The sequence below is a fragment of the Cetorhinus maximus genome, chromosome 7, assembly GCF_964194155.1.
Source record: "Cetorhinus maximus chromosome 7, sCetMax3.hap1.1, whole genome shotgun sequence".
NCBI classification, from domain to species: Eukaryota; Metazoa; Chordata; class Chondrichthyes; order Lamniformes; family Cetorhinidae; genus Cetorhinus; species Cetorhinus maximus.
In genome coordinates this window covers 90,386,691-90,412,826 of record NC_135885.1, presented here as the reverse complement: position 1 = coordinate 90,412,826, position 26,136 = coordinate 90,386,691, and the positions used below count along the sequence as shown (strand labels likewise).

The following is a 26,136-nucleotide window of genomic DNA, read 5'->3' as shown; positions in this document are numbered from 1 at the left end:
AAATTATAGATCAGTGGAATGACATGTAAAATCTTACTGTGGAATCAAATTTGACAGATAGTGGGTTTGGATTGTTACTGAAAAGGGAAACAAATTACTATTAGTTTGATACCATGACATTGTTTTTTTTAAATCAATGATAGTAGGATATTAGATGTTACAAGATTGTTCTAATACAGTCCCCATTACTTAATATGGGCATTCATTTATATTGCCTAAACAGTGCTACCCATTAGCTATTTGCTTTTAACACCTACTTCACAGTCAAAAGCAAAATACTGCAGATGCTGGAAATCTGAAAGAAAAACAGAAAATGCTGGAAATACTCAGCAGGTCTGGCAGCATCTGGTGCCAAAGAGAAACAGCGTTAACGTTTCAGGCAAAGAGCTTTCTTCAGAACTGAAAGAAGATAGAAATGTTATTGGTTTTGAGCAAGTAAAAGGGGAGGAAGAACAAAAGAAAAAGTCAAAATAGGGTGGAGCATGGGAGAGATTAAATGACAAAAGATTTCATGGTACAAAAGGCAAAGGGAGTGGTAATGGTTGTAGTAAAGAAACAATATTTGTCCAGAGTGGGTGTGAATGGCAGAATAATGAGCAGTCTCTGAATCAAAAATATGAAAAACGAGATTAAAATCTTCACACGAGAAATAAAAATAGAAACAAAACTAGGGGGGGGCGGGGAGAGAGGCAGAGTTTATGATCTGAAATTACTGAACTCAATGTTGAGTCCAGAAGGCTGTAAAGTGCCTAATTGAAATATGAGATGCTGTTCTTTGAAATTTGCGATGAGCTTCACTGGAACACCAGCAGGCTGAAGACCGAGATTTCTGTTTGTCAGCAAGGTGGAGAAATAAAATGGCAAGCCAGTGGAAGTTCAGGGTCACACCTGCAGACAAAGCAGAGATATTCCACAAAACAGTCAACCAATCTACATTTGTTCTCCCCAGTTTAGAAATGACCTCATTGTGAGCAGCGCGTAGAGTATACTAAGTTGAAAGAAGCAATGTGGACTGCTGCTTGACCTGGGAGGACTGTTAGGGGCTGGATGGTGAGGAGAGATGAGATAAAAGGACAGGTGTTACATCTGTGGCATTTAGGAAGGTGCTGTGGGAAGGGGATGAGGTGTTGGGGGTGATTTAAAGAGAGGACCAGGGTGTCACAAAGGGAACTGCTCCTGCGGAATGCTGGCTGGGGAAGGGAGAAGAAGATATGTTTGGTGGTGGCATCATGCTGGAGGTGGTGGGAATCGTGGAGGATGAATCTGTTGGATGCATAGGCTGGTGAGGTGGAAGGAGAGAAATAGGGGAACCCTATCACGGTTCTGCGAGGGAGGGGAAGGGATGAGAAAGTGCAGAAAATGAGTTGGGCACAGTTGAGGGCCCTGTCAAACGTGGTGGGGGCGGGGAGCCCTTGGTTGAAGAAAAAGGAGGACATATCAGAAACGCCGTTGTGGAAGATTGCATCATCAGAAAAGATGTGATGGAGACGGAAAAACTGGCCAAATGGATTGCAGGAAGCAGGGTGTGAGGAAGTGTATTCGAGGTAGTTGTGGGAGTCAGTGGGCTTATAATTAATATTATTTGATAATCTGTCACCAGAAATGGAGACAGAGAAGTCGAGGAAAGGAAGAGATGGGTCAGAGATAAACCACATGAAAATGAGAGAAGGGTGGAAATTGGAAGCAAAGTTGATGAAATTTTCCAATTCCGAGAGAGAGCAGGAAACAGCACCGATACAGTCATTAATATTCCTGAAAAGGAGTTCAGGGAGGGATCCAAGTGGGACTAAAACAAGAATTGTTCCACATATCCTACAAAAAGGCAGGAGTAGCTAGGACCTATTGGGGTACCCATAGCACCACCTTTTATTGAGAGGAGGTGAGATGAGTTAAAGGAGAAATTATTCAATGAGAGAACAAGTTCAGCCAAGCGGAGGAGGGTGGTGGTGGATGGGGATTGGTTGGACCTTTGTTGCTGCTGACGATTACCAGCATTTTCTATTTTTATTGTCTATTTCAAAGTTTCTGGTTATATTGTCTTAGATGTTTCATTAATTTCAGGCAGAAACAGCTACGCTTACTAACCTTGACATTGTCTATCTACAATATTTCATTTTTCTTCTGATTTATAAGCATCAGTGTGGTGATTGCTGAGAAACTCAATTTTTGTTTCTCTGGCATTCCCACCTCAGGTTTTGGGGTTATTTGCAGTTCATTTCATTTCACCTGTGACATTTAGCAAACTTGCTGTTTGCCTACCTTTGGGTCTCAGTTCATGGCCTATCTGCTTTGGCACCAGAGTTGGCGGCAGCATATTTCCAACATGCTCCTGTTTGGATTTGGATTTAGGCTCATCTGTCACTTGTTCAGATGAATGCTTGCTCCTACACTCCCCTTTCATTGGGGATCTGAGATCCAGCTAACAGATCAGGGTGACTTACAACATTTTTTTAAAAGAGGGTTTTTCAGTATGCAGATAGTGAGGCAGTTAAATTGAAAGGTGGTATTGTTAATTAAGCATTTAATTGTTTTGAGATGGTGGGCATCAACTCGGAATTCAGTTGTGCTGCTGTATAATGGCACATACTGGAACTGTGGTTACTGGATTAGGAGGTGCATGTTTATAATGTACATCTCTGTAAATAAAAGCTTATGAAGTGTGTTAAAATTAGGCTCCAGTTCTATTCTTCATTGCCTGGCTTTCTGAAGTAGAGCATGGTAGCAAAGTTTGGGTACTAAAGGCAAAGATTGGAAACCAAGGAATATTTTTCAGATATAAATCTAAAATCCTAGGGGCCACTATGGAAAATGGCAGGAAGCAAGTTTAAATTGTTGGGGTATGATTACCTTCTGATGTTCTCCAAGTCTGAATCATGTGACTAATGGAAGAATGAAATTGGTATGTTGACATGGGTTCCAATTCTACCAAAAAGAAAACAAGCTATGGTCTTGGTTATGTATGCTCCATAAATATATTCACAAAGCAAATTTGGATGTTAAGTGCAAAGAATGATTTTTGGGAAACATCAGTGATACAATTGCATTTTAGTAGTTGATCCAATCAGAACACTGTCTCTCTGTTTTTCAAAGCATGTCATATCCAGTAGGTGCATCCACGAATAAAACATGGAAAAATTAATCAGCGATGCCATATTTGGCCAAATCATGTTTTTAAGAACTGAACTGTTAACCACTCGCGTTTGGTCAATGGTGTCAGTTACTCCTTCCAATTGTAATATAGGCCTGAATCTCTTGGTGACGCGTAAAATGGCACGTGGTGACGTCGGGCTTGTGTCCCGACGTCACCGTGTGTTATTCCGATCTTCAGTTCGGCAGGCGCGCACCAGAGTCGGCTGTGCACCCGCCGAACTGTCTAAGGTCATTATTGAACTAATTGAAGTAGTTCTAGACGGCCTTCGCATTTATCATGAAATCTTATCCACAGGCAATGAAGTGTTTATATATCCAATAAAATTTTTTAATTAAAATTCTTTGACATGTCCCAATGTCTGAATAATTTTTTCCATTCCTTTTTTTGAAATTTTAATAATGAAAATAATCTCTCTGAGGCAGCTCCATGCTTCAGGGAGATTTCTGCACTCTTTCGCGCGCATGCCCCGACTCTCCCTTCCCCCGCCCGCACGGGTACCACTGAGTGCTTCCGGGTGTGCCGCCCATGTAAAATGGCGGCGCGCAGCCAATCGCGGCCGTTGATCGGGCTGCACACCGGCCTGTGCCCGCTCCCACTCAGCACCCCCACCCCGGACAGGAAGAAAATTCTCCCTATAAATCCTTTGTTTAACAAGTGTTATGATAATGCAGTTGGTACAGCTGAGTTATTTAAAAATCCCAAAAACCTTAAACAACTGTCATAACCTACATTTTTAAGTGGTAAGATTGAGATGCGACACTAAATTCAGGAATCAGACCACCAGTTCTCAAGGATTTATGTTAAACTAAATGAAACATTTTATTAATGTTAAAATTAATGTTAAAACTGGTTAAAATATGTATACACATGGCTACAAATTGCTACTATCATAACTTTTAACAAATTCCTAAACTAATCTCTATTAAGGCAACAGCAACCCATAGACTTAACCAAACACCAGGCAAAGCATTTTCACCTTACGAATTCAAAATGAAGTTCTTTTCACTTTAGTTCCTGTGGAGCCAGTTGGAGGCTTATAGCTGCCTTTTGATCTCACATTGCCTCTGCTCTGCACACCTGAAAACTGCTGAAGTTATACCTACCACCACTGATTGAGTGCAAATTCTCATTGTCTCACCAGCCTCTTTGAACTCCACTTTTTAACAATGAAACCCTTTTCACACTACCAATTTTATTAGTAATATAAACTTATTGCTTGGTATCTGCTAGATAGGCGTCAGGTTTTCACTCCACTTCTTGAATGCTCTATTCAAAAAATGTAAATGCACACTATCTCTCTTATATATCAAAACTAGTACACATCAAAGCACCCAGACTAGCTGGTTTTAATCCAATTAAGACACACCCACAGACTAAACCTCTATTTTAAAAGTAATCTTTTCCAATAATATTATATACATTAATAGCTTCATGACACAAGTCATAATTTTTTTACTATGAGTAATTTTATATACTGCTCTTAATTTTAAAGCTGGTTAATGTCAGAACATGAAGCAACGTTTGCCTTTCTTCAACGCCACTGAATTACCAGCTATAGAATTTATTGGTTACTTGAAAAAACAGTGATTGTGTAATACTATTGGTGTAATGATCTAATCAGAACAGACACCAGCATCATGGACTAAGTGTGAGTTTGTTTTGTTGACCAAAAAGGCAGACAGAGTAATCAAGCAACATTTTTAGGTGAAATTTATAAAATAATTCAAACAATTTCAGTGATCAGAAGACTTGTGAAAATATTAAATTCTCCAGCTTAGCTAAATTTTATGAAAATTAATTGCACTGAAGTAAAATGCCTTTTGAAATAAGTAAGACGAGATTGAAGGATTAACCGATTGTTGCTGTTCATATGCCAGTTGTTTCTAGTGCTGATCAGTGAGGAATTGTTGATTTCCCCACACCCCCCCCCACCCCGCCTGAGGGGTGCTTTTCTGCATCTTATAGTGGCTTTCTTGAATGTATGGCTTCCAGAAAATGTATGGTCATAAATGGGAAGTTTCATTACTGTAAATAGGTTGCTGATATGAGTGTGGATTTTGATATACTGCAAAATGGATTTTATAATTGAACCAAGAGAGTCCCACTTGTTAAGTAGATGATTATAATTGAATATTAAGTTTTAAACATGTAAATTGTGTTGCAGAAGTTTGATGTAACCGCCTGATCTTTGTTTTATTCAATTTTCTATTTCAGATGCATTTGTGAAGTGATTAATGAAGCAGTATTGAAATACAATGTAATCTATGTATCAAGTGCAGGCAATAATGGACCTTGCCTTTCCACTGTGGGGTGTCCAGGTGGAACTACTTCCAGTGTCATTGGTAGGAACTGGATTTATTTAACTCCTTTATGACTATATCCAGAGGGTTTTTTTTTCCCAAATCCCTTCCACCAATTTTCTCCTTTTCCCAAAGACACTCATTGGGCAGAATTTTGCCCTTGATGGGCGGGCGGGCCCGACCGACTCGGCAGCAGGCGAGCAGCCAATCGCCACTGCCGACTTGGGCCCCGCCACCATTTTACGTGGGTGGGCCAATTAAGGCCTGCCTGACGGGAAGCGCTATGTGCTTCCTGTGGTTGGGGGGGATTCCCCAACTGCCAGAGTGTGCTTTTTCGCACATGTATGCGAAAGAGCGCACATCTCCCTGGGGCAAAGTGCTGCCTCAGGGAGATCGCTGAAAGTCTGTGAGACATTAAAAATAGAAAAATAAAAAAATCATTAACATGTCCCCCTCATGTGAAAATGTCACATGAGATGGGACATGTTAATAAAGTACACAATCACTTCGGTAAACTTTTTTAAAACCAAAATCAAACCTGATCCGGCCACTGGATGAGGTTTGTGAAAAAATCACTTACCCGCCTGCCCCTTGGACCCGTGCACCGACCCAAAGTTCGCACAGGCCCCTCAAAATCCTGGTCGATTAGTCACTTAATGGCCTTAACGAGGCCTTTAATTAATGGCGGGCACGTGTCGCGCTGCATAGCGCGCCCGCCGACCGAAACATCACGATGCTGCGTGCTGACGTCAGGACGCTCGCGCAACATCAGCGCACGACATTTTAAGCACTGATGTACGGGCTTTGCCACCCGCACGTCAGCCAGAAGATTCAGCCCACTGTTGCTGAGATTCCACAGCAGGTACCAAGTGCTTCTTATACCTCACTCAAATGCTGTGTGCTTAGACAGTGACTGCCTACAAGCAATTTAACTGCAGTGATGATCACAGTTAAGCTTTATCCTGCTTGCCTGCATTGCCCATTCTCTGCACACTTGCAGCAAGAGTAGGCAGATCACCAAACATGGGGTTGGGTGGTGCAAAGTCTTGGTCAACTTTCATCATCCCAGCCAAGAAGCATTGAGAGAAACTGTATTGCTGCTACAACTATACTGGCTAAAGTCCACTGACTCAGCAGAGACCAGGGGTGAAACCTAATCCTTTCCAATTTATACATCCCTGCTACTGACTGGTTTAACCCTGACCAAAATGTATCTTTGAACACCAGTTCTCTTAACTATTTGGAAATATTAATTGGTTTATGTACCTGTTATTTAATTTTTGCTTTTATTAAAATGCTCTTGTTATAAAACCACCCAGCATTGCCCTTAAACAAAATAATTCCTAATACAGCTAAAGGCCACTGAGGACCAATTTCAGCTGTTTTTAAAGATTAAATTAATTAATATAAACTGGTTAAACTTAAAATCTATTGTTGGTATTTCAACACGAGTAGAATGTTGCTGTGATTCATTATCTGACGTTGTACAATCAACCCTTCATCCAGATTCCATCTCTAATAAAGATTAAGTTTTGCTACTCATACATTTGTGGAATAATTTTGTTTTAGATGCTTTGTTTAGAATTTTCTGCTTCTGTGCTCATCAGCCTGTGATTTTTCCATTCAGTAGGCAGAAAATTACAGACCCCCCCAGTTCCGAATTCAAAATTCTGTCTCAGTAATACAAAGTCTCCTGTATATGATTTTTTTGAGTTAAGAATTGTGGAAAATTGAACCCATGTTAAATACTTTATGTAGACGATCTAATTTTGCTGCGGTAAGTACCTTCAGTCAGTGGCTGAAATTATTTCTGCTTAAATTATTTAAAATTCAATTTTGATTAATACCTTTGCAACCATCTTAATTTTCTCCACATGTAATAATTAAAAATACTGCTAAATTCAGCCATATAGTACCTAACACCCCCACTCTTAATGATACTTGGTCAAAAATTAATAACATATATATTTTCTTTCCCTACCCTTATTGAACACAAATCACTGAGCAATTAGACAGATGATCTGCTGTTCATATTTGTGATCCTTGTTCATTTGAATTTGTGTTTCTGTCTTTTCTTGAGTGCATGATATCCCAAACAAGTTAGTGTACAGAATATTGAGAGTGACCCAATGCCCAACTATTCTGTGGTGCAATATTTTGCTTTGATCATGTGCTAGCTAGCCCTATGTTGTTGACTATAATTTGCTTAGTTTCTATTTAAACTTGCATAACCAGTTCTGTGGGCTGCTATTTTAGTTTATGTGTGAACTTTTCTATCTTATAGTCTCTTTCTACTAAACTTTAGTCCTTTCGTGTATAATCATTGCATACCAACATATAGCTTTCTTGTTGGTATTGTGTAGATGATGTCTATTTTATTGGGTCTGAAGTGTTTGTCACAAGACTAAGGATAGTCATGTAAAAAAGTCTAGATGAATACATGTGGTTATGTAACAAGCAATGATTATGAGAAATAAGCCATTGAACAATGTTGGATTGCATAACTTGGGGCTTGTCCATTAAGTTTCCTTGTATGAGTGGCTGACGTCTTGAGTGTGTCGTCACATTGTTTAATTTAAACTGTACAATTGTCTTTTCAAAAGATAAACCAACGTTATTAACCTAAGATATCTCCATGAATTTATTATTTTAAATATTCTAACTGCAGCATTTCTCTGGAGCCCTCTATGCCATGCATCACTTAATTCTGCAGGCTTGGAGTGCAAATTTTGGATGAGGCAAGCTAAGGGGATCACTTTTTTTGCATGCCTGATCTGTAATGTTGGTGTCTTTAGATTGGTCTACTTAGCAGTGAGTTGTTTTACTATATTACTGTTTTCAACCATGTCACTCTTTTTCTTTTGTAATATCAAGGCAAACATACAATGAAGGATTACTATTAATCTGGAAGCAATATAATTATATTATTTAATAAGTTCTGCCAACTTGTGCGAATGAATTAGACCCAAGCAATTAATTTCCCATAAAGCTATCAGTTTGGTACAGAAGTAGTTCCACCATAGAATGTTTCCAGACACTGATTGCATAAACTCATTTAGTTTAAAAATTGTATTATCTACAGGTGTTGGTGCATATGTCTCACCTGATATGATGATTGCTGAATACTCCTTGCGAGAGAAGCTTCCTGCCAACCAATATACTTGGTCTTCAAGAGGACCATGGTAAGCAATATCTGTGTTGGTCAACTCTTAGGCTGCAGAGGAAGCTTTTATGATAAACTATTGTGAATAGTGCAGCAGTAACGAGTAATTCCCGAGTAATCATAAGAACAAAGTAGCATTGATTTATTCTCTCTACCTGGTTGTTTTTTTAAGTTTTATTCATTCTGTTGCCCTGAAATTAGTAATAAATGTGTTAACCTAATTCCTTTGTCCTATTTCAACTAAATCATTAATTCTTTGACCCAAATCTTCTGAGCAGTGGGCAATAATGAGTGGGGAGTTAATCGGGTGATCAGGAGGGCTGATCAGGTCGAAGGGGTAGTCTGTTTGGGAGTTAGTCAGGATAATCGGGTTGCGAGGGTAGTCGGGGATCAGGTATGTGGTTGGGTGGATCAGTTATGGAGATATCAAGATATTAGACTAGGTTTTAATCTGTCTAAAATTTCCTGGGTAACTGTTAAGGTAAGTACCGCAGGACTGCCTGAAGCCTCCAATTCTAGATCAGAGTTGGAGATATTTGTGGAGGGCCCAGGGTCATAGGGAAATTGCTCGACGTAAGTTTAAACTTCCTGGGTAATTCCCACATAGGTTCACGTGTCAGGACTTCCGCAGGGTCCAGACGCGATCATCCTGACAATCCGGAGACCGAAAGATTTGGCCTATTATTTTAAATAGTGAAATTTCAAGGCACGTGTTCTTAGAAAAGAGGTTGTGCCTATTTATATTTGAAAACCATATGTGTTCAATCAAAGGAAGGTATTCTTAATATATGATGAAGTATTTATACTTTCTTTACTCTGGGGGAAAAAAGCCTTCTCAAGGGGTGAATTCAGTTGATTCTGTTCACGCTGGTACAACTAGTCAGTATTACCTTTTGCCTATATATTGTCACATGGGTAGGAAAATTATGAGCTAGCAGTGTCGTTGCTCTGCATCGTGTGGTAGGATCCTGGTTCTTCTCCTGCAATTCTGACCTCGATATGTTAGACACGAAAATGTTCCTTCCCAAATTAAGGGTCCAAATTCATTGCTTTTGGTCTATAATATTTGTCCCATTTTTGAATATTGCTTCATAACTTGGGTTTTCCAAGTCAGCAAGTTTAGGAAAGTCCTTCACTTTTACCTGTCATTTCAAAGTGTAATCTAAATTTTTTGAATTTGTAGAAATATAAATTATTCCTTAGACCAGGTTATTAAGAATGTACTAAACTGTCAAAGATCATAATATTTCTTCCAGTCAGCACTTTTGTTATGTTTTCTTGATCAAATTGAAATTCTTCTGCATAGAGGAGAGCTATGTTAAAATTTGCTCATTTAGGGAATATAGGCAGAATTGAAATCCACCCTGGTAAGTTTAAGACATGTTGAGGTTCAAAGGATTTAATACCATGGTGGAGTTTTACTCCATTCAGTTATCAAATTCAAGCTGTGTGTCATTGGCTCCTCCACAGGATCCCAAATTACTAGATTGCAGTGATGAATATTGATCCAAAGTTATACTGCAACTTTAGCATTGGGATTTTCAAAATGGTCATTAATTTCTTCTTAGCAAGCTGGATCACAAAGTAAAAATATTAAAATTTCTTTTGGGCAAAAAATTATGTCACATAAAATATAAAGGCCCCATACCCTGATATCATAGGTCAGAATCTTCCGTTCGGTGTGCAGGGGCAGGCCCCACATGCCGATGTGTAAAATCACACGCAGTGACGTTAGGCGTGCGTCCCGACGTCACTGCACGTCATTCCGATCTTCAGTTCGGCCGGCGCGCACTGGAGTCGGCTGCACGCCTGGCGAACTGTCAAAGGCCTGTTAAGGTCATTAATTACCTGATTAAAGTGACTGTCAGGGCTGCCCGTCCAACTTTAAGGTTGGCAGGCAGGTGAAAAGCCCAGACGGCCTTCGCATTTCTCATGAAACCTCATCCACGGGCAGGATGAGGTTTCATGAAGGGTTTATGAATTAATTAAAAGTCTTTATTAAAATTCATAAATATGTCCCAGCTCATGTGACACTGTCACATGAGGGGACATGTCTGAATAATTTTATTTTTTTTATTTTAAACATCTTTTGAACTGAAAATCTCCCTGAGGCACGGAGCTGGCTCAGGGAGATTTCTGTGCTTTTTCGCACGCATGCATGAAAGAGCGCAGGCATCGAGTCTCCATCCTCCCCCCACCCGCACAGATAGCATTGAGCGCCTTAATTCACCCGCCCACGTAAAATGGTGGCGCACAGCCAATCACGAGTGGCAATCGGCTCCACACCCAACCGGCCTGACCAACGGGGAGAAAATTCTCCCCATAGACTGGTTTGTATAGAATACAGAAGATAAAACTTGGAAAATGATACTTGATCCATATGTGACATGGAACCTTGAGAACTTTCTGTATAAGCACTGCTTAAATTTAGTCAAGTCTTCTTGTTGGTTAAATTTTATGGTGAATGTTTACTAGTGAATTTTTGATGCTACCGATTTGGCAATTGAAATTGTTACAGTATATGAAGAGTTAGGATTCATGTCTGAGATGGCCTGAAGATGAAGATTACTGTTCTGTGCAATTTTTTTTATTTGTTCGCTACTAGCAATGCCAGCATTTATTGACAATCCATATTTGTTCTTGAGAAGTCATCTCCTTGAATCAGAGTCCTTGTAGTGAAGACATTCTGATAGCGCTGTTGGGCAGAGAGTTCCAGGAGTTTGACCCAGTGATAATGAAGGAATGGTGATATATTTCCAAGTCGCACAAGTGTGTAACTTGGAGGGGAACTTGTACGTGGTAGTGTTTCAGAGTGAAACACTAGATCTTTTACTAGATCTTTTCTTCTCCGCCGATGCTGCCAGACCTGCTGAGTTTTTCCAGGTAATTCTGTTTTTGTAGTGTTTCAGAGTGTCTGCTGCCCCTAGCTAGTAGAGGTGAAGGGTTTGGTAGGTGCTATTGAAAAAGCCTTGGTGAGTTGCTGCAGTATATCTTGAAGATGGTACACACTGTTGCCACTGTGGTGGTGGGGGTGTTTTAATGTGGTAGATTTGGGCTGCATTAGGACTGCTGATATAATGTGATATCAATGGAGGTTCTTAAAAAAGAAGTGAAATTTATTTTTCTGTTCCATAGACTAATTCTTTCCTGCCTGTCTTTTGTCTTAAATGTGTAATTTACTAGATCTTTTTAATGTATTTTAGTGCGGATGGAGCTCTTGGAGTGAGTATCAGTGCACCAGGTGGTGCCATAGCGTCTGTCCCAAACTGGACATTACGTGGAACACAGTTGATGAATGGAACCTCGATGTCTTCTCCAAATGCTTGTGGAGGCATTGCTTTGCTCCTCTCAGGTAACCACTAGTCCTGCAACAAATGACTGAATAGTGTGTGGAAACAGAATGTTTTTCTCGTATCAGTATACTCTCATTATTAATCTGTTCACTCAAAATAGGTAGACATGGAATTCCATAGAATGTTTGTAGATATGGTTCAAGCAGTCCTGATGAAAGGTCACAGACTTGAAATTTACCTCTGTTTCTTTCCACAGATGCTGTCATCCTGAGTATTTCCAGCAGTGTCTGTTTTCGGTTCAAGCATTTTGTTATTTAATAAAGTAGTCTGATCTGTATATTAATGCACTTTAGTCCTTTGCTGTCCCGAAGTGTTGCATTGGTTGTAGATATTCATCTAAATGTGGAGGAATTATTCTTCCGATCTTCCCAAAATGTTGGTCATATTGCACTCACCCTGATGTGAATCTTTGTTGCATATCCCTAATTGCCAATAGGAAGGTGGTGGTGAGCCACCTTCTTGAACCACTGCAGCCCATCTGGTGTAGGTACAGTGATGGTGCTGTTTGAAAGGCAGTTCCCTGATTTTGACCTAACAACAGTGAAGAACGGTGATATAGTGTCAAGTCAGGATGGTGTATGGCTTGGAGGGGAATTTGCGGATGGTGGCGTTTCCGTGAGTCTGCTCCCTTTGTCCTTCTGGGTGGTAGAGGATGGTGCTTTCGAAGGAGGCTTGGTGAGTTGCTGCAGTGCATTTTGTTGATGGTACACACACTGCTGCCAATTACAAAGAACCTTTTAGATCATTGGCTTCAGCTATTTCAAAACAGAAAAGAAAATTATTAATTATTCCTGTATCAAAGTGCAAAACTGATTAGATATTTTAGGCTATTCAACAAGTTCCCATTTTCTTTTAAGCGTATATGAAATTGCTCTGTTTTCTCTTGGTGTCCGCTGATGTGTTTTAGACACTCATCTCTGATAGTGTTAAAAAAATTATGCTCAGCATGCATAATGTATAGGCATACTTATCTTTGGTTGCAGTAAAATGAATTGCAGTATAGAAATGCCTACAGCAAGTTTTCTGTGAGCCATCTGCCCAAGTATTTTATTTTAGGGAACCCTGAAATTCCTATCTGTTTTGTTGAGCAAAGTTCTAGTTTATTTACTGAAATAAAATTTGGATAATTATTATGTGTGAAATAATCTTCTTGTGAAATTGTTTGAGGTTATAGTATGTTAATGCTAAGAATGGAACACTCATCTTCATTGACTGTGAATATCGAGCACTACCAATTCAGGAACAAGATAATCACTCACAACAATTCCATCCTCACACCATTATTTCTGTTTTCCGTCTGTATCGTAACTCTCTGTTCAAACATCTCCAGTCTGGCTTCTGTCATTCCCGTGATATGAAAATAGCCCAAATAAAGTCATGACCAATATTCTCATTGATTGTAACTGTAGTACATTATCACTCCTCGTCCTCTTTGCAGAGTTTTTTGGTAGTCCCTTTGCTCGCTCTGTGGGATTGGCCTTGCATAATCCCACAACTGTCCCTTTGAATGTAACACAAACATCTCTGTCGATGGCTTTTCTTCACACCTCTATGCTATTGCATCCGGAATCCAATAAGGGTTCATTTTTAACCCCTTCTCCATCTTACCTACACGCTGACATGAGGCCTGCTTCCATGTGCACTGATGACACCTTGCCATTCCTGCTCTTGAATTACTTCCCTGTCTCTCAACTTCTCTCTCCTTTTAAAAAAAATCCTCAAAACTCCTCTCTTAAACCAAGCTTTTGGGCACCCTGGCTAATCTCCTCCCCAGAGTTGCAGTATGTTTTCCAAATGTCTTCTGTGAAGAACTTTGGAATTGCATTAACGTTAAAGGTATGAAATAATTAGAAATTGTGGTGGTAGATGAGGTATGCTGGTCACCAGATCAACTATCCTTTCTGAGCAAACAGCTAGAGTTAGGCTGAGATCCCAGAGGTTTAGAAACCCATTGTGCCAGCCCCATAAAACACTTGAAATTATTTTTAATTGATGCACTATAGTTTTGTGAAACATTGTCTATCTTTTTTTTAGCCATGTAAGGATGAATGGTCAGCTTTGGTGTAAGTAGGAGAAGATGATAAGGAAACCTGGATGTAGATGCGGTTTGGGTCGAGATGATAAAGGAAAGAGGTCACTCGTGGGAGTCGTGTACAGGCCCCCTAACAGTAACTATATGGTAGGATGGGGCATAAAGGAAGAAATAATCAGAGTTGCCAGAAAGGTACGGCTATAATCTTGGGGGATTTTAGTGTACATATAGACTGGAAAAGTCAGATGGGTAAAGGTAGCCTAGATGAGGAATTCATAGAATGTTTTTGGAATAGTTTCTTACAACAGCATGTTCTGGCGCCAAGCAGAAAGCAGACTATATACTAGGTATTGTGCAACGAGATTGCAATGATCTCATAGTGAAGGTGCCCCTAGGTAGTAGCGATTATAATATGATTGAATTTTACATTCAGTTTGAGGGAGAGAAGAGTGTCTCAAGACTAGCATTTTAAATTTAAATAAGGGCAATAATGAGGACATGAAAGCAGAGCTAATTAAAGTGAACTGGCAAATTAGGTTAAGGGATAGATCAATAGAGATGCAGACATTTAAGGGGATATTTCAGAATACACAGAATAGATACATTCCAACAAGCAAGAAAAATTCCAAAGAGATGACCCACCATTTGTGGTTAACTAGAAGTTAAAGATAGTATCAAACTTAAAGAAAAAGTATAAAATTGCTCAAAGATGGGTGGCATATCATAAGATTGGGCAGAATATAAAAAGCAGCAAAGAATGACTAAAAGATTGATAAGGAAGGAAAAATTAGAGTATGAGAGAAAGCTAGCTAGAAATATAAAGACAGATAGTAAAATTTTCTATAGATATTTTAAAAAGTTAACAAAGTGAGCATTGATCTTATAGAAAGTGAGTCCGGGGAATTAATAATGGAGAATAATGGAAATTGCAGATAAATTGACCAGGTATTTTGTAGCAGTCTTCACTATAGAGGACACAAGTAACATCCCAGAAATAGCTATAATTCAGGAAATGGAAGAGAGCGAGGAACTCAAGAAAATTATAATAATCCGGGAAGTGATACTCAACAAATTGTTGGAGCTACGGACTGACAAGTACCCGGGTCCTAATGGACTTCATCCTAGGGTTAGCCAGTTAACTTAACATCTGTCATAGGGAAAATGTTAGAAGCTATTATTAACAAAGTTATAGCAGGGCACCTGGAAAAATTCAGGATAATCAGGCAGAGTCAACATGGTTTTGTAAAAGGGAAATCACGTTTAACCAATTTATTGGAGTTCTTTGCAGAAGCAACTTATGCTGTGGATAAAGGGCACTCGGTGGATGTACTGTACTTTTGAGAGGCATTTAGTAAGATGCCATATTAAAGGTTATTGCGAAAAATAAAAGCTCATGATGTAAGGGATAACATATTGGTATGGATAGAAGATTAGCTAGCTAACAGGAAACAGAGGGTAGGCATAAATGGGTCTTTTTCCGGTTGGCAAGATGTGACGAGTGGTGTGCTACAGGATTCAGTGCTGGGGCCTCAACTCCTAACAATTTATAGAAGTGACATTGATGAAGGGACAGAAGTCATGGTTGCTAAATTTGTGATGACACTAAGGGAGGTAGGAAGGGAAGATGTGAACAGGACACAAGGAGGCTACAAAGCAATATAGATAAGTTAAGTGACTGGGCAGAGATCTGGCAAATGGGGTATAAGGTGGGAAAATGTGAAATTGTCTATTTTGGGAGGAAAAACAAAAGAGAAGCATATTATCTAAGTGATATGAGAGGTTGCAGAGCTCTGAGATGCAGAAGGATCTGGGTGTCCTCATGCAAGAATCGCAAAAGGCTAGAATGTTGGTACAGAAAGTAATTAGGATAGCTAATAGAATGTTATCATTTATTGCGAGAAGAATTGAATACAAAAATAGGGAGGTTATGCTTCAGTTATACAGGACTCTGGTGAGACCACATCTGGAGCATTGTGTACAGTATTGGTCTCCTTATTTAAGGAAGGATGTAAATGCATTGAAAGCAGTTCAGAGAAGGTTTACAAGACTTAATACCTGGAACGGACGGGTTGTCTTATGAGGAAAGGTTAGACAGGCTAGGCTTATAATCGCTGGAGTTTAGAAGAGTAAGAGGCGACTTGATTGAAACATAGAAGATCCTGAGGGGTCTTGACAGGGTGGAAGTGGAAAGGATGTTTCATCTTGTGGGAGAATCTAGAACTAGTGGTCACCCATTTAAGACACAGATGATGAGAAATTATTTCTCTGAGTATGGTGAATCCTTGGAACACTTTTCCTCAAATGACAGTAGAAGCAGTCTTTGAATATCTTTAAGGCAGAGTTGATAGATTCTTGATAAGCAAGGAGGTGAAAAGTTATAGGGGGTAGGCGGGAATGTGGAGTTGAGGTTACAATCAGATCATGGGAGGGAAGTGCGGGAGCAGGTGGGCGCACCTCCGATCGGGGCGGGCCAATTAAGGCCCGCCCAGCGTGACATCCGCCCTGTGTGGGTGGGGGGGATGCCCTCAGCCGGAAGTGCACTCTTTCACACATGTGCGCGAAAGAGCGCACTGATCTCCCTGAGGCTAAGTGCTGCCTCAGGGAGATCGGCTCCAAATTAAAATTTGCAATAAAAATGATAAGAAAAATTTTCCTGACGTGTCCCCTCATGTGACACTGTTACATGAGTTGGGACATGTCCATAACTTTAACTGAAACCTTTATTAAAAATTTAAATAACCTCATGAAACCTCATCCCTCCTGTGGATGAGGTTTCATGCTTTTTCTGAAGCCCTCCAGGGCTCCCAGCCTGCCCGCTAAACTTAAGGTTGGACGGGCAGGTCCATTAATGATTTTAATTAGTTTCTCAATGGCAGCAGGTGCGCAGCTGACTCAGCTACGCCCCCGCCAAGCTGAAAATGGAAATGACGTGGGGTGACGTCGGGAGTTCCACCCGACGTCATCCTGCATCATTTTATACGTTAACAAGCGGGTCCCGCCCCCGCTCGTTGACCGGAAGATCCTGCCTCATGATTCAGTTGCTCAATAAATTACCGGTCAGCTCATGACTTTTCTCTGAATTACTTATAATACTTGATTGTTTCTGTGTATCTCACTGACAGTGCTCTGTGTGATCTGACTACAGCACAGCTTCTTTTGATTTGTACTGTACTGTCCTACTTATGATTTAGCATTCTCTGTACAAAAGAGAACAATTTGTATTTATGAAGTGAATTTAACATAATAAAGCCTCCCAAGGTGATTCACGTGAGAGTTATAAAGCTAAGTTTAGACACTGAGCCACAAAAGGTACTATTAGGATATTAGGTGACTAAAAGCTTGGTCAAAGGTGGGCTTTAGGAAGCATCTTAAAGAAAGAGAGGTAGAAAGTTAGAGAGGTTTAGAGAGGGAATTCCAGAGCTGAGGACCATGGCATAGCCACTAATGGTGGAGTAATTAAAATTGAGGATGCTCAAGAGGTTAGACTTAGAGTTATGCAAATATCCCGGAGGATTGTAGGGCTAGAGAAGATAGCAGTGAATGGGCGGGATGAGGCATTGGAGGAATTTGAAAGCAAGTATGAGAGTTTTAAAATCAAGATGTTGCTTGACCAAGGGCCATTGTAGGTAAGCATCCTCGGATAATAGACAAATGGACTTGGTGTGAGTAAGGACTTGGGCATCTGAATTTTAGATCACCTCAAGTTTATGGAGACTATACTGTGGGATACCAGCCAGGATTGCATTGAAATAATCAAATCTAAAAGTAACAGAGACAAAATGAGGATTTCAGCAACAAATAAGCTGAGGTAGGGGTGACATTGGGCGATGTTACAGAGGTGGCACTGGACGGTCTTATTGATGGCCTGGATGTATGGTCGGAATATCAACTTGGGATCAAATATGAGACCAAGGTTGTGAACAGTGTGGTTTAGTCTCAGACAATTGACAGGGAGAGGAATGGAGTCGGTAGCTACGGAGCTTGAAGTAGTGACTAAAGACAATTACTTCAGCCGTCCCAATTTCTTCAATATATTATATTTATTTTACTTATGTTTGGCAGTTGTATATTAATTTGTGTAATTTGATGCAGGTGTTCAGCATTAAGCAGGGAGTCACTTGGTCTCCCACAAATAGGAGCAGACTGGAATGGATCTTTGAGTTGAGGAGGTACATGTTTGTAATGTGTATCTCTGTGAATAAATGCTTATTAAAATGTGTAAAGATGGTATACTGTTTTATCCCTCACCATCAGGCTTACTGGAGAGTAACATGTTTTACATTTTACAGGTCTTAAGGTTAATGGTGTTCATTACACAGTTCATTTCATTCGACGAGCCCTTGAAAACACAGCCCTGAAGGTTGATGATATTGAAGTATTTGCGCAAGGACATGGTGTAATTCAGGTATATTTTTAATATTGCATAGCTTTCTTTAAACTAGGCTTAAGGCATTTGGATGTTTTAAAGAAAGTAAAATCAGCTCTACCATCAAAAGTGTGTTATTTAATTTGAGTTCTTGCTGAGACCTTACAGACCAGATGAGTTATAGTTAGATGTGACATAGCATGTTGTGGCCATTTTGACAGAATTGTATCTTTTCACAATTTAACCATATGTTTGTGTTATAAAATTGTATGACTTCAAATTGCTATTATAATAAGAATGTGTGCATTTTTAGTAGAAGGTGAACTTCATCAGGAATTTGTACTAAAATTCTCTCAACTGTTGTTTTGCTCACGTTGTCTTTAACTTTTTTGGTTAGAAAATTATAATTCAGATGTTGCCAAAGCCTTGGACTAGGCAGAATATACACCATTTTAAATACAAACAAAAATTCTTTGGTTGATTTATAATTTTTATTTTTAGCAAAAACCAATTATCTAGTCATTATCACATTGCTGTTTTACGTAAATTGGTTGCTGGGTTTCATACACTGCAGCAGTCACTACACTTCAAAAGTACTTCATTGGCTGTAGAGCGCTTTGGGACATCCTGTGGTCATGGAAGGCCTATATAGATGCAAGAGTTTATTTTATTTCTGTCAAAACCAAAAGAAAATTAGGGGCCAAAAACCTGGTTACATTCGGAGGGAATCGACAAAACATCGGCTTTTATTTTCAGTGTTACTGAACTGAAAGGAAACAGTCCAGACAAATCAGGTAGACTTAAACTAAATGACAATGAACAATCATTTACACAGTTCTCAAATACCATTTTAATATCCTGATACTGCTGCCTCAATGACAGTTCCAAGTGTAATGCTATCTAAATTTCAGTGATAGCAAAATACTGTCAAGCTATTTTAGTAGTGAAGTACATTTCAAGTATTTGTCAGTGGACTGTGTACTTTAAAATGTTATCTGCTAAATTAAACTTTTAAGTAGCACAGCATTATCATAATTTTGTGAAGCATAAATAGTTTTCTACTCTGTCTGAAATATGAAATAACTAGCAGAGACCTGCAAAACATTTGCAGTGAAATTAGTATATTTCTTGCAATAGTACATTAAATCCCCGTCCCATGCTATTCCATCCTTCCCATGCCAACATTCTCATGTCATACCCTATTCCTTTCACCTATTTCATTTCAACCTCATCTCACCCATTCTATGCCAACTCATCTGCCATTCCATCTCTCCCATGCCTTCCCCTTCCATGCATTCCTCCCCTCAAATGCCATCCCAACCCCAAGCACCTTGGTAGTTCAAAAAAGCACAAGGCTTGAACATATTCCTTTTGTTTGCAGAGCTTGGGTCCTTGCGTATCAATGTATGTCACTTCTAGCAGGCAATAATGAACCAGGTTACAAATTTGACTGAATACCTTAAATCCGTGGTTAGTGTAGCTATTGGTACACTCAGGATTGTTCAGCAGATGCTGCTGAATCATGGAATCGCAGCTTAACAGTAGACGTGTTCTTGAGCTTGGGGAGCCTCTAGTTCCCCGTTGTTTTCTCCGTGGCAATGCCAAAGCGAATCGGAGTTGATGTGAAAATAAGGGAGCTCCCAATAGCTCCACACTGCATTTTGAGTAGGAGCTGCTAGGTAGAAGTGACGCTCAGCAGCTCCCTTCCTATGTTTTCCCAAAATCCCATTTTGCTCTTGCACCTCCCCCATGTGTTGTAACTTAATAAAATGTTTCACTTAGTTTAATATAAAAACCTCATGAGAGCTGATGGTCTAATTCCTGAATTTATAGCTGCATCTCAAACATACCACTTAAAATATAGGATATGACAGTTGTTTTAAATTTCCCTCTGGGATTTTTAAATAACTCAGCTTTACCGAAAGGCTGCCTCATAACAATACAATAACATTCTAACACTAATTCCACATCCCTCTAGACCAGGCTTATAATTCTCACTTTTAACTGGTCATTGAGTTCCCACAAATCCACAATTAAGCCTTATATTAAATTGACATAGTCACCCTCAGCAATCACTTTCATATTTCCATGTACCCCTAGAAATATGAGCTCTTATAATGAGATCAACGCAAAGTGTCAAAAGTATCCCCAGATCGCGAGCTGCAGGGGAGAGAAGAAAAAACAAATTAAGCTTTGAACTGGTTTAAAATCTCAACCATTATACAAATGTATACACACATTAAACAACTAGGGGAAAAAAAGAAAACTTAAAACAACATACAAGACCAGACTACAGTGGGTTAATACAGTGACCCAGAAACAGCACTTACAGGCACATAAAAAAAAAATCACATTCAAACAGGGAAAAGATTTATACCTCAACAAAATACACAAGCAAACTTACTCATCCATGGTATTTTTCCTTTCCACACAGCATCTTAACTCTACTATGAGCCTGCAAGCTTATTTTCTCCTAACCATTTTCCTTCTGCTCAAATTTTCTTTTCTCCCTTAACCTTAGTTGTGACTTGGTGGAATTTAGAGAAACAGATCGATTTACTTTTTGGCCAGACACACAAGCAGCTGGTGTATTATCCCACAGAAAAGGGAGCTCATCTCATCTCTCATTTTAGCAAGAACAAGTACCTCTTGCCTGTCCTGTTTCCCTTTTAATTCTTGAATCTCTTGCATGCCTTGCGTCACAAATCATCTGACTCCTGAAAAACCTCATCAGATTTCTCAGCACAGTGAAGTCTTTACACTTTTCAGATTCATCAAGCTTCTGTAAAGTTTAGCTCATTACTGCAGCCAGATTCAATTTCCAGATCCTGAGGACATTAAGGATCTGTCTGAAAAGCTCACAAAGCTGGTGGTCATTCTGAAAGACATCAGCAGGGACATCTGACCTCACAGAATTTAAGCATGATGTCAGGAGCACCTGCTTAAAGTCTGGACCATCTAAATCATTGTGGGCCCTTCTAAAATCACCCCTTCTCCTAATAGGGTCACTCCCCAGCTCAATGGGCCCTAATTTTCACCTCAGTGCTTCAGCTTCTCCTGGGGCAAGGGGGCACACGTCGATCTCTCTGGACTGGACCTGACCTTGCGGGTCCATTACGCTCCACACACTAACCACAGCAACTGAAAGGTTAAAGCTCTGTTCATGGGAATCACAGCCTGCTGGCCACACACTCCTGGTTATTTCCTGATTCCCATGATCCCAATCTAACCAGTCTCCTGGTTCAATCACACCTATTCCCTGAACTGCTCCAGCTGTAACAGCTGATACTGGTGCTTGCTGATTTCCTAACTTCTTTGTTAGTTCTAGTTAGTTATTTTTACAGAGAGAGAGTGATCTATATCCCCGTGAGGCTATTTAACTGATTCCCTTAAAACTCCCCTGGCATCATCCAGCTCCTGTGAGTTTCCTGTTCTCCTGCTGACATTCTGTGAGGTCTTGCCTAAGCTGATGTACCTCAACCAAGGCGGCTTCTGCATGCAGACTGCACATGCTCTGCTGTTGTAATAAGGCAGCTGACTGTTCGGCTCCCAATTCCAAAGTACAAACATGCTTCTTTAACCTTATTATCTCCTGATCCTTCTGCTGTAATTCATTTCTTAAGTTCTCAATCTCTTCCTGTTTCTGTTTAAAAGCCTCATCGCCTCACCAAGCACAGTAATATGCTCCATAAGCCACAAGATTCTTTGCCTTTTCAGCTCTTAACTTTTTCTTACCCGGCCGTTCCTGGATAAATGCAACTACTTCTTCAACCCCCTTTCTCCAGACACTTCATAAGCAGTGACTGGACCCCTTTACTTGACATCTTGTGTAACTTTTCTTGGTAGAGAGAAGAAACAGTTTTAGTTGTCATCTTTAAAAGCGTCTGAGTCACTGGCGGGTTCTCAATGATTCCACAACCCTGAGGGCTTTCTCTTCCCGATGCTGCTGTTGGCCTGGCAGATACACCGAGATCCTTTGTTATAAACACTAAATCTTCCTATTTTATCTCCGATCATGTCGGCGTCACCAATTTGTAAGTTTTTGGGAGGTATTTAACCTCCAAGTCCACTTACACCGTTCAGAATCTTATATACTTCAATCAAGTCACCTCTCGCTCTTCTAAACTCCAGTGGAAACAAGCTCAGTCTATCTAACCTTTCCTCGTACGACAACCTGCTCATTCCAGGTATCAATCTAGTAAACCTCTTCTGAACTGCCTCCAATGCATTTACATTCTTCTTTAAATAAGGAGACCAAAACTGCACACAGTATTCGAGATGCGGTCTCACCAATATTCTGTATAACTGAAGCATAACATCCTTATTTTTATGTTCAATTCCTCTCATAATAAAGGATAGCATTCCATTTGTCGTCTTAATTACTTGCTCTACCTGCATTCTAACTTCTTGTGACTCATGCACTAGAACATCAAGATCCCGTTGCACCTCGGAATTCCGCAGCCATTCTCCATTTAAGTAACTCTCTGCTTTTTTTATTCTTTCTGCCAAAGTGAACAATTTCACATTTTCCCACATTATACTCCATCTGTCAGATTTTTGCCCACTCACTCAACCTATCTATATCCATCTGCAACCTCCTATGCTCTTCACAATATACTTTCCTACGTATCTTTGTGTCATCTGCAAATTTAGCTACCATGCCTTCACTCCCCTCATCTAAGTCATTGATATAAATTATAAAAAGTTGAAGCCCCAGCACAGACCCCTGCGGGACTCCACTCATCACATCCTGCCAAAAAGATAATGACCCATTTATGCATGATCTCTGTTTTCTGCCAGCCAGCCAATCTTCTATCCAGGCTAATATGTTACCCTCTACATTATGAGCTTTTATTTTCCGTAATAACCTTGAATGTGGCACTTTATCAAATGCCTTCTGGAAATCCAAATACAACACATCTGCAGCCTCCCCTTTATCCAAAGCACATGTTACTCCTTCAAAGAACTCAGATAAATTGGTTAAACATGTTTTCCCTTTCACAAAATCATGCTGACTCTTCCTAATTACTTTGAGTTTCTCTAACTGTCCAGCTGTAACCTCTTTCATGATCAACCCTAACACCATCCCCACAACAGCCATCAAGCTAACTGGCCTATAGTTTGCTGTTTTCTGCCTCCTTCCCTTCTTGAATAGAGGGATGATATTTGCTACTTTCCAGTCTGATGGAACCTTTCCAGAATCTAACGAATTTTTGAAAATTAACACCAATGTATCTACTACCTCCAGAGCCACCTAGGAAGAAGTCCATCTGAACCCAGAGATTTGTCAGCCCACAGCTCCATCTGTTTGCTCAATACCGCTTCCCTAGTGATTGTAATTTCACCAAGTTCCCCTTTCCCTTCCACATACATCACATCAAAAGACTCCTTACCTTCTGGATGCCACATAAACTCTTGGGATAGGCAAAAAAATTAACAACCTAATGCCAAGAAGGGGAAAAATAATCTGAAAAATATCTCCAGGAAATTTAAGTTAGTCCAAAGTAACCAAACCAACTATTATTTGGTACCTACCTCTTGTATGATGTGGACTTCACTGTTATTTCAGAAAAGAATAGAAAAGAAGGATTAGTGATACTAGGTGTGGAGAGAGGGGTAGGAGGAGGAAGTAGGTGGACATGGGTGTACAGAGCAAGAGGAGGTGAGGATTGGAAAGATGGAGGGGCAGAGTAAGAGATAATGGGAGATGGAGAAATGTGTGTCTATTTTCTCTGGATGTGAGGATTCTGGTGTATAATTTTATTTCAGCAAGGGCTAAGATAGTTAATGGACAGTTTAGGGAAGAGGAGAGATGTACGCTGGTGGATGCATTTACTTCTGGTGGAGGAATTTACAAATACTGCCTTAGCTGGTTGGGGGCTCATGGAGATTTCTTCAATGAGTGAGAATTTGATTCATCTTCAGCAGAGGAGCTTCTTGGAGGAATTTTCATTCTATGAGAGGTGAGTTTGCTTCAATGGGAGAAGATAGAGAACGAATACATCAAACAGGACATTTGAACCAACTACTCAAAATATAAATTATAATACAATGTGAGAAAATATTTCCAAGAATTTTAGTCTGCACTATTCTTGTAACCCCTTAAACCATTTGTCTTCTTCCACATATCCAATCTAAAATGTTGATTTAGAATTTGGTTCAGCTAGTGGGAAGGGCTCGCAGTTGTTGCCTTGGTAAGCATGGTTGGTGCGTTTATTTCTGATATTGTTTGTTTAGTCCATAGAGGCGGCAGGTGGTCGGACGATTTCCATGTCTTCAAGCTTGGGATGGTTATTCAGTTTGATGTTTAGCCCACTGCATAATGATCTATCATGTAATGTTAAGTTCACTGCACTATCTACAGGTGAAATACCTTTGCTACAAACAAATACGATTTTAACACAGAATAGGTGTGCATGGAGCTCCTGAAGTTCTGTGGCTAACCCCATTAAAATATTGCAAGACCCTTAGACAGCCCTTATCCCAGAACTGCCAGACCCCAGACCACATTCCCAGTCCTTCCAAATCCTAAAATTGTCCCAGTGCTGTTAAATCAGTGTCCCTGGTAATATTATTGGACATAATACTACTTTTATAAGGTATGGGACTCAGTATATGAAAATTATTTTCTTGTTAGGTTGATAAAGCTTATGACTACCTCATACAAAATTCATCCATGAGTACCAGTGATTTGGGATTCAGCATTGCTGTTGGCAACCAACGTGGGATCTACCTCCGGGATCCTGCCCAACTAGTTTCACCTTCAGATCATGGAGTTGGTATTGAACCAGTGTTTCCAGAAAATGCAGGTAAGATTCTCTTGATCATGTATTATTTTTAACAAAGGCTTTGCACTCATTAGGCATTAAACTTATGAATTAGAATTACAGATGCAATAGTATCAATTTTGTGAAAAGATAAAACTTGCATTTATAGTGTTACGATTCCCATACAGACCAATAACCACAAAAGAAAGGAATCCCCAAAGGATGCTGACAAAAGGGACAAGATTTCACTTTTTGGAACTTTTACTGAAACAGTCAAACCCAAAATCAATGTAAAATAAAGCATACATTAAGAGACATGTCATTTCTATAGAAACAATGAATTTCACTTTAAATAGTCAATACTGCAAAGATAGGCCTCATGAAAATTGCGCGTGCCCCCCCTCCCCGTACTTATGGCATTAATCACAGCCACCAAGTCCCACAGCTTTTTGTGTTTCACAGCTGGAGATTCATTTCCTTTAATCATACAGGGGAGGCCCAAAGTCCTTTCAGATAAGTTTTACCGTATCCAACTTCCACATGCTTCTAAAAGACATACCCTTCCAGACGTTCACTGCTTAGCTCCCAGAATCTACCTTTTTGGTCTTCTCTTTCCAGCTGCCCAAGACTTCCTTCCTTAACCATCTCCTATTTACACCTTCATCATTTTGTTGCACTCAAGCCCAGCCTGTTTCTGTTCTGTTTCTTCTGAACAGAAACAGACTCCTTGAGAAACCTGCTTGGTTTTTAACACCAGCAGTTTTATCTGCATTTCCCTCAACAAGAATTTTGTATGTGGGGCTTCTGCACGCCACAACCCAGGCTGAAATTCAAAACCCAATTAGCTGCAATTTGCCCTTTCTGGTTATCAAGATGTCATCTTTGTAGCAATGTTAAATCACAGCCCAGTTCATGGCTTTGCCTCATATGTGAACCCTGTCTCCCTAGCAACCTAGGGTCAGGTTAATTTCTCAGAAGTCTAATGATGTCGTAGCCAGGAATTC

At 39.9% G+C, this 26,136-nt stretch overlaps 1 protein-coding gene across 4 annotated transcripts in view; it reads left to right on the top strand.

The window, feature by feature from the left end:
• tpp2 (tripeptidyl peptidase 2) overlaps window positions 1-26,136 on the top strand; it is a 172,354-nt gene that overhangs the window by 50,415 nt on the left and 95,803 nt on the right. For all 4 annotated transcript variants that reach the window (XM_078545859.1, XM_078545858.1, XM_078545860.1 and 1 more), the window contains 5 exons: window positions 5,366-5,493; window positions 8,534-8,633; window positions 11,818-11,966; window positions 18,289-18,404; window positions 25,003-25,174. In XM_078545859.1, the coding sequence (XP_078401985.1) occupies window positions 5,366-5,493; window positions 8,534-8,633; window positions 11,818-11,966; window positions 18,289-18,404; window positions 25,003-25,174 (665 nt within the window). The remainder of the gene's footprint in view (window positions 1-5,365; window positions 5,494-8,533; window positions 8,634-11,817; window positions 11,967-18,288; window positions 18,405-25,002; window positions 25,175-26,136) is intronic.